At 35.0% G+C, this 15,046-nt stretch overlaps 1 protein-coding gene across 1 annotated transcript in view; it reads right to left on the reverse strand.

Moving 5' to 3' along the window:
* Positions 1–15,046, reverse strand: part of CCDC39 (coiled-coil domain 39 molecular ruler complex subunit) — a 45,193-nt gene continuing 30,147 nt past the window's right edge. Inside the window, exons 14-20 of the mRNA XM_068546289.1 lie at positions 7,713–7,836; positions 3,339–3,498; positions 2,806–2,912; positions 1,987–2,127; positions 1,663–1,842; positions 1,439–1,524; positions 1–281 (exon numbers count right to left, since the gene is read on the reverse strand). Of these exons, the coding sequence (XP_068402390.1) occupies positions 128–281; positions 1,439–1,524; positions 1,663–1,842; positions 1,987–2,127; positions 2,806–2,912; positions 3,339–3,498; positions 7,713–7,836 (952 nt within the window). The 3' untranslated portion in view covers positions 1–127. The remainder of the gene's footprint in view (positions 282–1,438; positions 1,525–1,662; positions 1,843–1,986; positions 2,128–2,805; positions 2,913–3,338; positions 3,499–7,712; positions 7,837–15,046) is intronic.

Below are 15,046 nucleotides of genomic sequence, written 5' to 3' on the forward strand. Positions count from 1 at the left end.
TATTTCAGTAGGCCTGTATATCAGTATAAGGCACCCAAAAGCATAGAGTGAGTGGGATATACTATTTTAAAATTATGAGATTTTTGGTGTTGTGTTTACAACTTGTTCAAAAGAGAGATTAAAATGTTTATTTGCTGCTCTTTTTGCTTTTACCATTACTGGAGCCACTGCTAGCACTAGTTGGTCTAGAAGTGCTGCCAGTTAGTGAAGAGGCTGGGAAGTTCAGCTCTAATACTTTAATTGAAGTCTGAGAAGCAGAAGTACTTGTACTCTTAGATGACCTAGAATAAAACCAGAATTACTGTAATTTAATTCAAAATTTTTATTTTAGTAGAGACCCCCTCATTAATGGCAAAAGATGCCATAATCCCACAAGTAATTAAAGAGATCAAAAAAGATATACTATTAATAGTGCTAATAATTTTAAAAGCATCACCATTAGTAATATCAAGAAATTAGTTTAAAAAGGAAAAGGTGATAAAGTTTCAAACCAGTAGAAAAATAGTTCAACAAATATATTTCTATTGATATATGAAAAATGTTTTCAACTATAACCAATTTAGAGATAAAATCATTAGGTATTAAAAGTTTGCAAAAATCATTAAAAGATAACAAAAACAGGCATGGGAATTTGGGTGCTGGCAAGAGTGATTAAAATGATAGGTTATATAATTTAAACCAAAAAGAAGAAAGTGAAAGGCCTATTTACAGGATAAAGTGGTGGTAACTATCCATACGATTGTAAATACTAAGATTTTTAAATATATATTTTTATGAAAGTACTGGGATGTTCAAGTGGCTGCTCACCATGTTTACATAGAAAGTGTTTTTGTCTTGTTTTACTTAAGCACTGTCTTTTAGGAAATCCTTTCATGACATCTCTTCGTGGAGTAATGAAAAGTAATATGGCTGCTGAATGTGGGGGATTGGGAATTTTAAAATTAGGATCATCATTAATAATTATTATTTTGTCAGCAAAGCACAAGAATGTTGACTAAATGTCTACTTGATGATAGAATTCTGTATAAAACTAAACTGCAGAAGTAAAGAATAATTTCCTTTTTAGCAAAATTAAGCAGCATAAATAAAATTCTGACTCCTGAAGATTTTACAATGGATTTTAATAAGTCTGTACAACCAAGTTGCCCTTTTATGGTTTAATAAATTCTCCCCATACTCAGGGATGACCATGCTAAATGTACCCTCCAAAATCTCACCCTGCTTTTATCCTACTGAAATAGCTGCCAGTCACAAAGCACTTATGTCAAAATGAAAATAATAACACCAGACAGAAGTCAGAAGGAAAGAGTCTTGCCCTGCTGGTGTTTTCTGTGTATGTGACACTGACACATGCTATAGCTGTGGCATGTGGAAGTAGCTGAGTTCACTTAGGATGGAAGCTGTGAGTAAGGAGATGGTGTTTTCTCCTTCCACTTACCTTGCTGATACCAGTGAAGTCTGGGAAGGAGATCTAGAACTGTGACGACTCCCTTTAGTACTAGCTGTAGGTAGTGCTAAACCACTCTGGAAGGATAGTCAATAGCAATCAGTACCACTGCATTTTAGAATAATTTTCATTAGACTTCATTTTATGATGAATACCATAAAGTTTTCATGAAATGTTTAAGAAATATTTATATTTAACTAGAAGATACTCATTACCTGTTGAAAGTATGTTTGAAGGATAATACCAATCTCAGCATTTTCTTCTGTGATATCAACTAACATTTCATCAATGATCTTGTGAAGCTGTTTCACTTCACGAAGTTTGATGTCTTGTTCTTCTAGTGTTTCATCTTTCGTGTCTTTCAAAAGACGGATTTCCTTGATGAGTTTTGCACACTGTTGGTCAACAGTCGTGTTATTATTTAAACCTGTTTTCTAGAACTTAATATTTTTTAATGGGTGAAGGAGGGTTTGGGGTTACCATTTGGAGCTCCAAAAAAATATAAATATGACAGGTCAGTTTTTAAAAGTTATCAATACCTGTTTAGTTACTCTCTCTAATTTTGGCTTCTGTTCCTCAGTTTCTCTCCTTAGTTGAAGTGCATAAGCTTGCTTCTCTGATATTTTTTCTTTGACATTATTTGTTAAATGTTCTATAACTGCTAAAGTATTTTCCATGCTCTGCAGAAAATAAAGTATTAACATACTTATTGATTAGGATCAGAAGTAACTTTTATAACTTGCCAAGTATTCATTTAATTTCGATTCATTTATTTTTGTATACAATGTACATTCTGTTGGTAGATAATAAGTATAATGGCTTTATGGATTAAGTTTTATATATAATTCCACTGGAAAGTATTTTTATGGTATTTGGGAGAAAAATAATTCAAACAATGACTGTTGAAAGCATACAATTTTCAAAGATTCCTAATTCATATCACCTGTTCCTTCAACTTTATTAGTCAAAAAAAAAATCTAAATGTTTATAGAGCCTGCTTATTACCAAGCACGTTGTTTTCTTATCTTTCAGACTTTTAAGGAACAATCTTTAAGGTGATCTTAAAGGATTTAAGTGAAATAAAGTTCATTGAATAAAAGGTTAGTGGATAGATCATAATTGGCTAGCTATGATTCATCAGCTAATCAACAAGTAATTGTCAGGAGTCTAACCTACACTTTAGCACTGGGATTTTAACTAATTTAGTTAATACTTTGATCACTTATTTTTTTTCTCATTTAATGAGACATCTCTCACTATCTAATTCTCTAAAAAATTGTCTTTGTACAAGATAACAAGACAGAATAACGATGGTTAACTTTTACTAAGGTCTTACTACTAAAGCCTGTAGAATTTACCTGGATATCTTCCTGTAGTTCTCTGATTTGTCTTTGTTTGTATCTGTGTTTTTCATCAACAGCTCTCTTTTGTTCTTCTAGTTGAATTTTTACCTCATACTCAGCACCTAGAATTTAAAGAATTTTTGCTTTAAATTTTTAACATGCTGTGTAGAAAGCAAGCTTAAAGTCTTACATAAGTTAAACTTTTAACCTTTTTTTTATGAAAGGTTAAATTCCTTATGTCTAGTTGTTGAAAAACAGGGCATGAAATAACTATTTTTATTTTGTCAACATAGAGCAGCCAATATGCTGTTCTCTTCAGATTTGAAATTAACTCCCTAGAGAAGTGATATGCCATATCACTAGAAGTAATAATGGAAATAACACCTTAGCACTTATTTTAAAAGGAGGGGGATGATTAGTTTTTCCAACTGAGTCAAACATGATACACTTTTGTTTTCCTTGTCTCATAGTGTTCCTCTTTTTAAAATAAATAATTGTACAGCTTTCATTGCATGTATATTTTAAAAGTTTTAATAATTCCTACATACTAGATGGAGTCACTTTCTTAAAAGATTGTTTGTAATTGTTGTTGCAGCTGTTCAGCACTTGCAAGGTGTTTCCTAGAGCATAGATTTCTTTTTCAGCTTTGTTGATCTTAGCATCCAAACTGTCACCTTCCCTTTGAAGTTCTTCTTTTTCTTGAGCAGCCTATGAAAAACGGAATAGATTGGTTAAAAGTGTCATGGGGGAGAATGTCTGTTTTCAGGGCAGGAAATAGTTAACTCACAACAATACCAATTTGCCTTGGGGCCTACATGCAGCACCAAGCATTTATTTCTTTCACCTGATTTAAAGTAAAAGACCAAATCCTCAAGGCCTTCCAAATATAGCACATAGGATACAAAAGCATGATGGCAATGTAGTAACCAACCAAAGCTTACATGAAAACTCTCCAACAAAAATGAACGAAAAGTTAAGCAGGTATAAACTTTACTGAGAAGAGAAATAAGGTTAGCTAGAAGAGGTTTCAAACTAGATATTAAATAAAAAGAATGTATGTTTCTCACCTGAAAGAGGCTTGGCACACTTTCTCATTTTAAGTCTTAGTAGTAAAAGAGGTGAACAAAGTATACCCATAAAGTGTTGCATATTTTTTAAAGGAAAAATACTGCACGATCCTACTTATATGAGGTACCTAGAGTAGTCAGATTCACAAAAGCAAAGTAGATTGGTGGTTGCCAGGAGTTTTGGAGAGGGAGAAATGGGGAGTTACTGTTTAATGGGTACAGTTCCAGTTTTGAAAGATAAAAAAAGTTCTGGGGATGGCTCTTGTGTTAACTGTACAACAGTATGAATATACTTAATACCACTGAAATGTACACTTAAAAATTATTAAAACAGCAAATTTTATGTATATATTATCACATTTTAAAAAGTTTTAATTAGATAATTGTGATAAATATGGCTAGAAAAAATGAAGTCTGTAAATTGCTGAAAACCAAAAATTCCTCAGTGAGTGAACATAGTCAGTGACTTTTTCCAGCTTAACTGTGTCACTGGGCTAGGCCTTCTAGAGTTGTACCCAAACGGTTCCAAAGAACTCCAGTTAAGGGTTGAGAGGGATAGCATGCATATATATTTAAAAGTGCCCCCATGAAAAGATGCTCAGCATCGCTAATCATTAGAGAAATGCAAATCAGAACTACAGTGAGGTACCACCTCACACCAGTCAGAATGGCCATCATCAAAAAGTCTAAAAATAACAAATGCTGGAGGGGGTGTGAAGAAAAGGGAACCCTCCTACACTGTTGCTGGGAATGTAAATTGGCGCAGCCACTATGGAGAACAGTATGGAGGTTCCTCAAAAAACTAAAACTGGAGCTACCATATGATCCAGCAATCCCACTCCTGGGCATATATCCAGACAAAACTATAATTCAAAAAGATACATGCACCCCTATGTTCATAGCAGCAAGTATTCACAATAGCCAAGACATGGAAACAACCGAAGTGTCCATCAACAGATGAAAGGATAAAGAAGATGTGGTACATATATACAATGGAATATTACTCAGCCATAAAAGAGAATGAAGTAATGCAATTTGCAACAACATGGATGGACCTAGAGATTATCATACTAAGTGAAGTAAGTCAGAAAGAGAAAGCTAAATATCATATATCACTTATATGTGGAATCTAAAATATGACACAGATGAACATATCTATGAAACAGAAACAGACCCACAGATATAGAGAACAGACTTGTGGTTGCCAAGGGGGAGGGGGTGGGGGACGGAAGGAGTGGGAGTTTGGGATTAGCAGATGCAAACTATTACATATAGGATGGATAAACAAAGTCCTACTGTATAACACAGGGAACTATATTCAATATCCTGTGATAAACCATAATGGGAAAGAATATTTGAAAAAGAATATAGCTGAATCACTTTGCTATACAGAAGAAATTAACACAACATTGTAAATCAACTATACTTCAATAAAATTTAAAAAAATAAAGTGCCAAAACCCATTTTTAGTCAAAATCAACTAATAATTTCATTGTTAAATTTATTTAATCCCAAGTATCTGTACTTAAACCAGAATGTGGTCACTGGAAATTTTTTTTGGTAATGTTTCAATTCTTAACATTTTCAGTTATTTGTTTTATTATGCTTCAAGATATGTTACACATTTTTATAGCAAATAGTACATAATAAAAAATTAAGCTTAGCAAAAAATATAACGTTCTTAGGTAAATTACATCTAATTCTTTCAAGTTGAGTCTAGAATTAGCAAACATTTCATTCAAAATACAGTGTAGTGGGAGAAAGAGCTAGAATGAATCAAAACAGCTAGATTTTAGTCGTGGATTTCCTACTAGTAAGCTGAGTAACATTAAGTCATTTACTTCCCTACTCCAAGGTCAGTTTGTTTGTCAAATAAATGGGTTGAATTTGTTCATTTATACAAAATCCTAATCTAATTCCCTAAATAACTTAGACTTCTAAACAGTGGTAAACTGAAAATCAGTCAGAGGTGTGCACTCCTGTAGAATCAGATAATCCCTGGAGGGCCCACTAGAAAATGCCAAGTCTTTGGTGTCACCGTGCAGTGGCATCATTGTACACCCACTGATTGCTTTTGCCCATTTTCAGACCATGGATAATTTTTCTCAACGTAAGCCAGATTTACTTTAGTTATAAAGAAAAGTTTCAATTTTACACATCTGGCACATGTGAAGTGTTATGAGTAAAACATTTAAATATGCTGACAACAAAAAATGTGAATAACTGTGTGGCAAGCTATGGACCCTGGAGGAAAGTGAAGTATGACATCAGGAAATTAACAAGGGCAACTGATAGCCTTGATTAATTTCACATATTCACTATAGTGGCACAGAAGGAATACTCTCCCTCGTAAAATTTGCCTGTTTTCCTGAGAAGTGGATACTTCATCAACATCATCATCATAACAGCAATAACAGTAATGATAGCTAATATTCATTGAGAGCTCATTTTGTTCCAAGCTCTGTTTTAAGGGCTTTACATATATTTTCTCATTTACTTCTTACAACAAAAGTAACAGTATTACCCTAATTTTGCAAGTGAATAAACTAAGGCCCCAAACGGTTAAATAACTTATTCAAGGTCACCTACCTAATCAGTGATAGAACCAAGGCATGGACAAAAACACCAGTGCTTTTATGTAACTCATCAGAGCCCTTGTTGGTAGAGAAACTTAGCTGGAATTGCAACATCTATCTACTTCCCATCATTTAACAGACTAGAGCCTACAATTCACCCCTTGGGAACCTTCAAAACCTGAGAGGAGGAAAGTCCTGTTCATAGTGGGCAGAAGCCTCATGTACTAAAGACTGATGAGTTATAAGAAGGGTTTGAGAGCTGGGACTCATTTCTCATAATAGGTTGGGTGGAATTTCCTGAGGCAAAGTGGCAGACATATCACACAGTGTAGTATGTTAAGGGCAGCCTTAAAGAAGGGCTACAGAAGGAAACTTAGAAAATTAAGTAGAAGTCCAAATGGAGGGTGCATCCACAAGGGCCATCCTCTGAAGGTGTGAATTGGAGATCTCTTTCCCACTCCTATCCATGTATGTATACAGGAAAAATGAGCTAAAGTTACAATCTCCATTCCTACTTTGAACTGTTTTGAGTAACTTCCCAGACCTCTCAGCAAAGGAAATCACACCTGTTCAGGGTATTTTCTACAAGGGAAAGATGAATATAGCAGTAGTCAGGAAGGAAATTGCATCCAACTCCTGATCACTTCTAAATTTCCCTTTAGGGTTACAAGGTAAAGATAATCACGAGATGGCAGACAACTCTCAAAACAGAAAAAACAGTAGATTCACCTGATCTGTTTGTCTCCCACCTAAAACGAAAGCAAAGGAACAGCCCTCTTCCTCTCTGGATATCTGCCATACCAGGACAGCAATGACAAACTGGAATGTAAGATTCAGAGGTGGTGTAGCTCTAGGTGACTATTTAAAGTCTAAGCTGTGGTCATATGAGTGCATGACTACAGTGAAGTAAAGCTTTGAGCCTGAGGTTTTGAACAGGTTGTCACAACATGTTAAGGACACCCAGAGTGATAGTGGGTCTTAGAGTAAAAGAGATTATGAACCTTGAATAAATGAGGGAAAAAGACATGACACAAATGACAGCAGAAAAAACAGTGTCAGAGTGGTCCAGACCTCTCTGACCTCGTGTATAAAACTAATAATGCTTCAGTACCTCCATCTAGCAACTCATGTTTTATGACCTAATTAAGTGTAATAGCTACTGGAGTGCTATGAAATTTGAAATTTCATGGCAAAAAAATTTGCCATTTTGGTTTTTAACAAAGAGCTAAGAAAGAATGAATACTTCATTCTATCACAACTGTAAATCCATTGAGATTACCTTTATTACATAATAGGCCTGCGTTTTCTCCTCTTCTCCCTCAGGAGGCAGCATAACAACAGTAAGAATTTCATATCTATTCTTCAGCTTATCAATTTTACTTAGCCGCTCATGAAACTCAGCACTAGTATGAAAAGGAAAAGAAAAATTAAACACTGAAAAACAATATACTTTTAAAGGACTACTGTTCTTACAGAAGACAGTTTTGTGTTACTACTGAACTCAAACAGTTTAAATATATTCTCACATTACAATTTTATAATTCAGTGTGAAGGGTCTCAGATTTCACCCAATTTGAAAGCTAACAAGTTAGCCTGACACAGTTTCATGGATGCTGGCAAAAAACACAAGATTTCTGGGTCAGAGGAAAAAGCCTTTATCACTCATGGCATACCAAGTAGCATGAGCTTCCTATTTGCATTAGTTCCCCTCGCTCCCAAAGTGCCATGCAGGTGAGGAGGAGCTCAAATGGATGCTGCACATACAGCAGGTTCATGTCACAACTGAAGAACCTCAAGCTTAGTTAATCCAAATATTTTATAATGGGAAATAAGCAAACATACCTAACCTTTGCTGCAGAGGGAGATACTATCTCTAGCTCCCAAGCCTGCTCACTATCCAAACATCTTTTAAAAGATGGTCCAGTGCAAATCAAAACCACAATGAGATGTCACCTCACACCCATGAAAACGGCTACTATCAAAAAGACAAAAAAAAAAAAAAAAAGAACCAACATAGTATTGGTGAGGAAGTGGAGAAACGGAACCTTTAAGCACTATTAGTGGGACGGTAAAATGGTGCAAATGCTATGGAAAGCATGGCAGTTCCTCAAAAAATTAAAAATAGAAGAGCCATATGATCCAGCAATCCCACTTCTGGGTATATATCCTAAAGAATTTAAAGCAGGTTCTCAAAGAGATAATCTGCACACCAATGTTCATATATTATTCACAAAAGCCAAGATGCAGAAGCAAGCCAAATGCCCATGGACAGACGAATGAATAAGATACATAAAATGGAATATTATTCAGCCTTAAAGAGGAAATTCTGTCACATGCTACATGGTGAACCTTGAGGACATTATGCTAAATGAAATAAACTAGTCACAAAAAGACAAATACTACATGATTCCACTTATGTGAGGTATCTAAAGTAGTCAAATTCATACAGAAAGAATAGTGGCTACTAAGGGCTGGGGGAAGGGGGAAATGGGAAGTTAATATTTAATGGGTATAGAGTTTCATTTTTACAAGATGAAAAAGTTCTGGAGATCTGTTGCTCAACAATGTGAAAATATATAACACTACTAACTGTACATTGTAAAATTGTTAAGATGGTAAATTTTATGTGTTTTTTACCAAAAAATTTTAAAAGAGTTTCAGTTTTATAAGATGAAAAAGTTCTGGAGATCTATTGCTCAAAAATGTGAAAATACTAACACTACTAACTGTACATTTTTAAATGGTTAAGATGATAAATTTTATGTTTTTTACCAAAAAAAATTTTTTAACATCTTTATTGGAGTATAATTGCTTTACAATGTTGTGTTACTTTCTGCTGTATAACAAAGTGAATCAGCTATATGCATACATATATCCCCATCTTCCCTCCCTCTTGCGTCTCCCTCCCACCCTCTTTATCCCACCCCTCTAGGTGGTCGCAAAGCACCGAGCTGATCTCCCTGTGCTATGCGGCTGCTTCCCACTAGCTCTCTAGTTTACATTTGGTACTGTATATATCTCAACTCTACTCTCTCACTTTATCCCAGCTTACCTTTCACCAGCCCCTGTGTCCTCAAGTCCATTCTCTACGTCTGTGTCTTTATTCCTGTCCTGCCCCTAGGTGCATCAGAACCTTTTTTTTTTAGATTCCATATATATGTGTTAGCACACAGTATTTGTTCTTCTCTTTCTGACTTACTTCACTCTGTATGACAGACTCTAGGTCCATCCACCTCACTAAAAATAACTCAATTTCATTTCTCTTTATGGCTGAGTAATATTTCATTGTATATATGTGCCACATCTTCTATATCCATTCACCTGTCGATGAACACTTAATTTGCTTCCATGTCCTGGCTATTGTAAATAGTGCTGCAAAGAACATTGTGGTACCTGACTCTTTTTGAATTATTGTTTTCTCAGGGTATATGCCCAGTAGTGGGATTGCTGGATCATATGGTAGTTCTATTTTTAGTTTTTTAAGGAATCTCCATACTATTCTCCATAGTGGCTGTATCAATTTACATTCCCACCAACAGTGCAAGAGGGTTCCCTTTTCTCCACACCCTCTCCAGCATTTATTGTTTGTAAATTTTTGATGATGGCCATTCTGACTGGTGTGAGGTGATACCTCATTGTAGTTTTGATTTGTTTGATTTGCTCAACATCACTAATCATATCCCTAATGATTAGTGATGTTGAGCATCTTTTCCTGTGTTTGTTGGCAATCTGTATATCTTCTTTGGAGAAATATCTATTTAGGTCTTCTGCCCATTTTTGGATTGAGTTGTTTGTTTTTTTGATATGGAGTTGCATGAGCTGCTTGTATATTTTGGAGATTAATCCTTTGTCAGTTGCTTCATTTGCAAATACTTTCTCCCATTCAGAGGGTTGTCTTTTTGTCTTGTTTATGGTTTCCTTTGCTGTACAAAAGCTTTTAAGTTTCATTAGGTCCCATTTACTTATTTTTGTTCTTATTTCCATTTCTCTAGGAGGTGGGTCACAAAGGATCTTGCTGTGATTTATGTCATAGAGTGTTCAGCCTATGTTTTCCTCTAAGAGTTTTATAGTGTCTGGCTTTACATTTAGGTCTTGAATCCATTTTGAGTTTATTTCTGTGTATGGTGTTAGGAAGTGTTCTAATTTCATACTTTTACCTGTAGCTGTCCAGTTTTCCCAGCACCACTTATTGAAAAGGCTGTCTTTTCTCCATTGTATGTTCTTGCCTCTTTTATCAAAGAAAAGGTGACCATATGTGCCTGGTTTTATCTCTGGGCTTTCTATCCTGTTCCATTGATCTATATTTCTGTTTTTGTGCCAGTACCGTACTGTCTTGATTACTGTAGCTTTGTAGTATAGTCTGAAGTCAGGGAGCCTGATTCCTCCAGCTCCGTTTTTCTTTCTCAAGATTGCTTTGGCTATTCAGGGTCTTTTGTGCAATTTTTTTTTTCTAGTTCTGTGAAAAATGCCATTGGTAGTTTGATAGGGACTGCATTGAATCTGTAGATTGCTCTGGGTAGTATAGTCATTTTCACAATGTTGATTCTTCCAATCCAAGTACATGGTACATCTCTCCATCTGTTTGATCATATCTAATTTCTTCCATCAGTGTCTTACAGTTTTCTGCATACAGGACTTTTGTCTCCTTAGGTAGGTTTATTCCTAGGTATTTTATTCTTTTTTTTGCAGTGGTAAATGGGAGTGTTTCCTTAATTTCTCTTTCATATTTTTCATCATTAGTGTATAGGAATGCAAGAGATTTCTGTGCATTAATTTTGTATCCTGGTACTCTACCAAATTCATTGATTAGCTCTAGTAGTTTTCTGGTAGCATCTTTAGGATTCTCTATGTATAGTATCATTTCATCTTCAAACACTAACAGCTTTACTTCTTCTTTTCTGATTTGGATTCCTTTTATTTCTTTTTCTTCTCTGATTGCTGTGGCTAAAACTTCCAAGACTATGTTGAATAATAGTGGTGAGAGTGGGCAACCTTGTCTTGTTCCTGATCTTAGAGGAAATGGTTTCAGTTTTTCACCATTGAGAACAATGTTTGCTGTGGGTTTGTCATATATGGCCTTTATTATGTTGAGGTAGGTTCCCTCTATGCCTAATTTCTGGAGAGTTTTTATCATAAATGGGTGTTGAATTTTGTGGAAAGCTTTTTCTGCATCTATTGAGATTATCGTAATGGTTTTTATCCTTCAATTTGTTAATATGGTATATCACATTGATTGATTTGCGAATACTGAAGAATCCTTGCATTCCTGGGGTAAACCCCACTTGATCATGGTGTATGATCCTTTTAATGTGCTGTTGGATTCTGTTTGCTACTATTATGTTGAGGATTTTTGCTTCTATGTTCATCAGAGATATTGGCCTGTAGTTTTCTTTTGTTGTGATATCTTTGTCTGCTTTTGGTATCAGGGTGATGGTGGCCTCATAGAATGAATTTGGGAGTGTTCCTCCTTCTGCTATATTTTGGGAGAGTTTGAGAAGGATAGGTATTAGCTCTTCTCTAAATGTTTGATATAATTCGCCTGTGAAGCCATCTGGTCATGGTCTTTTGTTTGTTGGAAGAGTTTTAATCACAGTTTCAATTTCAGTGCTTGTGATTGGTCTGTTTATATTTTCTAGTTCTTCCTGGTTCAGTCTTGGAAGGTTGTGCATTTCTAAGAATTTGTCCATTTCTTCCAGGTTGTCCATTTTATTGGCATATAGTTGCTTGTAGTAATCTCTCATGATCCTTTGTATTTCTGCAGTGTCAGTTGTTACTTCCCCTTTTTCATTTCTAATTCTATTGATTTCACTCTTCTCCCTTTTTTTCTTGATGAGTCTGCCTAATGGTTTATCAATCTTGTTTATCTTCTCAAAGAACTAGCTTTTAGTTTTATTGATCTTCGCTATCGTTTCCTTTATTTCTTTTTCATTTATTTCTGATCTGATCTTTATGATTTCTTTCCTTCTGCTAACGTTGGGTATTTTTGTTCTTCTTTCTCTAATTGCTTTAGGTGTAAGGTTAGATTGTTTATTCAAGATGTTTCTTGTTTCTTGAGGTAGGATTGTGTTGCTATAAACTTCCCTCTTAGAACTGCTTTTGCTGCATCCCATAGGTTTTGGGTCATTGTGTTTTCATTGTCATTTGTTTCTAGGTATTTTTTGATTTCCTGTTTGATTTCTTCAGTGATCTCTTGGTTATTTAGTAGTGTATTGTTTAGCCTCCATGTGTTTGTATTTTTTACAGATTTTTTCCCTGTAATTGATATCTAGACTCATAGCATTGTGGTCAGAAAAGATACTTGATTCAATTTCAATTTTCTTAAATTTACCAATGCTTGATTTGTGACCCAAGATATGGTCTATCCTGGAGAATGTTCCATGAGCACTTGAGAAGAAAGTGTATTCTGTTGTTTTTGGATGGAATGCCCGATAAATATCAATTAAGTCCATCTTGTTTAATGTGTCATTTAAAGCTTGTGTTTCCTTATTTATTTTCTTTTGGGTGATCTGTCCATTGGTGAAAGTGAGGTGTTAAAGTCCCCTACTGTTTTTATGTTACTGTCGATTTCCCCTTTTATGGCTGTTAGCATTTGCCTTATGTATTAGGTACTCCTATGTTGGGTGCATAAATATTTACAATTGTTATATCTTCTTCTTGGATTGATCCCTTAATCATTATATAGTGTCCTTCTTTGTCTCTTGTAATAGTCTTTATTTTAAAGTCTATTTTGTCTGATATGAGAATTGCTACTCCAGCTTTCTTTTGATTTCCATTTGCATGGAATAACTTTTTCCTTCCCCTCACTTTCACTCTGTATGTGTCCCTAGGTCTGAAGTGGGTCTCTTGTAGACAGCATATGTACAAGTCTTGTTTCTGTATCCATTAAGTCATTCTGTGTCTTTTGGTTGGAGCATTTAATCCATTTACCTTTAAGGTAATTATCGATATGTATGTTCCTGTTACCATTTTCTTAATTGTTTGGGGTTTGTTTTTGTAGATCTTTTCCTTCTCTTGTGTTTCTTGCCTAGAGAAGTTCCTGTAGCATTTGTTGTAAAGCTGGTTTGGTGGTGCTTAATTCTGTTAACCTTCTCTTATCTGTAAAGGTTTTAATTTCTCCATCGAATCTGAATGAGATCCTTGCTGGGGAGAGTATCTTGGTTGTAGGTTTTTCCCTTTCATCACTTTAAATATGTCCTCCCACTCCCTTCTGGCTTGCAGAGCTTCTGCTGAAAGATCAGCTGTTAACCTTATGGGGATTCCCGTGTATGTTATTTGTTGCTTTTCCCTTGCTGCTTTTAATAATTTTTCTTTGTATTTAATTTTTGATAGTTTGATTAACATGTGTTTTGGCGTGTTTCTCTTTGGGTTTATCCTGTATGGTACTCTCTGTGCCTCCTGGACTTGATTGACTATTTTCTTTCCCATGTTAGGGAAGTTTTCAACTACAATCTCTTCAAATATTTTCTCAGACCCTTTCTTTTCCTCTTCTTCTTGTGGGACCCCTATAATTCGAATGTTGGTGCATTTAATGGTGTCCCAGAGGTCTCTGAGACTGTCCTCAATTCTTTTCATTCTTTTTTCTTTATTCTGCTCCCTGGCATTTATTTCCACCATTTTATCTTCCAGGTCACTTATCCATTCTGCTGCCTCAGTTATTCTGCTATTGTTTCCTTCTAGAGTATTTTTCATTTCAGTAATTGTGTTGTTTGTCACTGTTTGTTTGCTCTTTAGTTCTTCTAGATCCTTGTTAAATGTTTCTTGTATTTTCTCCATTCTGTTTCTGAGATTTTGGATAATCTTCACTATCATTACTCTGAATTCTTTTTCAGGTAGGTTGCCTATTTCATCTTCATTTATTTGGTCTTATAGGTTTTTACCTTGCTCCTTTGTCTTTCCAGAACAGGAAAGCCAGTGCCTCTCCTTGCAAGGCATGCAGAAATATGAGAAACCGTTGGAGATATTGTCTCCTAAGATTTTGATTCTTAAATCTGCTGGTTACTTTTTTCCTTCTATTCCAGTAAATTTATATTTTTAAACGATTTTTAAACTTATTTAATAATAATACTAATAATGTTACTATATGCACAGCAACATGGAGAGTGACTTGTTTGCCTGCTACAACTTCATGAAAATAAGCCTTCCAGTCATGGTGAAAAGAAATCTTCAACATACCAGGTTCCTACTCCTAAAGAAATTTGATGGTAAATTATATTAAGTATCAGAAGTTACAGCTTTGCTTATTTTTAAGTATTACTGTTATTTCATCAGAAAATATTTACTCATCCTTTATGTGATTTTAAAAGACAAGTCTTGTTGGCCTTCTAGCTTAAGATGGTAGACTGTGCACAAGCATCTCTCTCCTCCTTCCTAAAATGGAAAAGATTAAAAGAAAGAAAAAACAAAAAACCCACCACAGCTCTGGGAAAAGAAAGATAATTTTTTCACGAATTCATGAAAAATGGAAAACAAATGGGATATGATTGACAGGATGAAAAAAAATGGAGATTCAGAAGATTATGTAGAAATAAGAGCCATTTTTCAGCAAAGAAGTCTGGAGAAAATCCAAACTCAGTAATAAGAAATAAAAAGAGCAAGAGTGATCTCTGAGGCTAC

Source organism: Eschrichtius robustus, chromosome 6, assembly GCF_028021215.1.
Source record: "Eschrichtius robustus isolate mEscRob2 chromosome 6, mEscRob2.pri, whole genome shotgun sequence".
Classification (NCBI taxonomy): Eukaryota; Metazoa; Chordata; class Mammalia; order Artiodactyla; family Eschrichtiidae; genus Eschrichtius; species Eschrichtius robustus.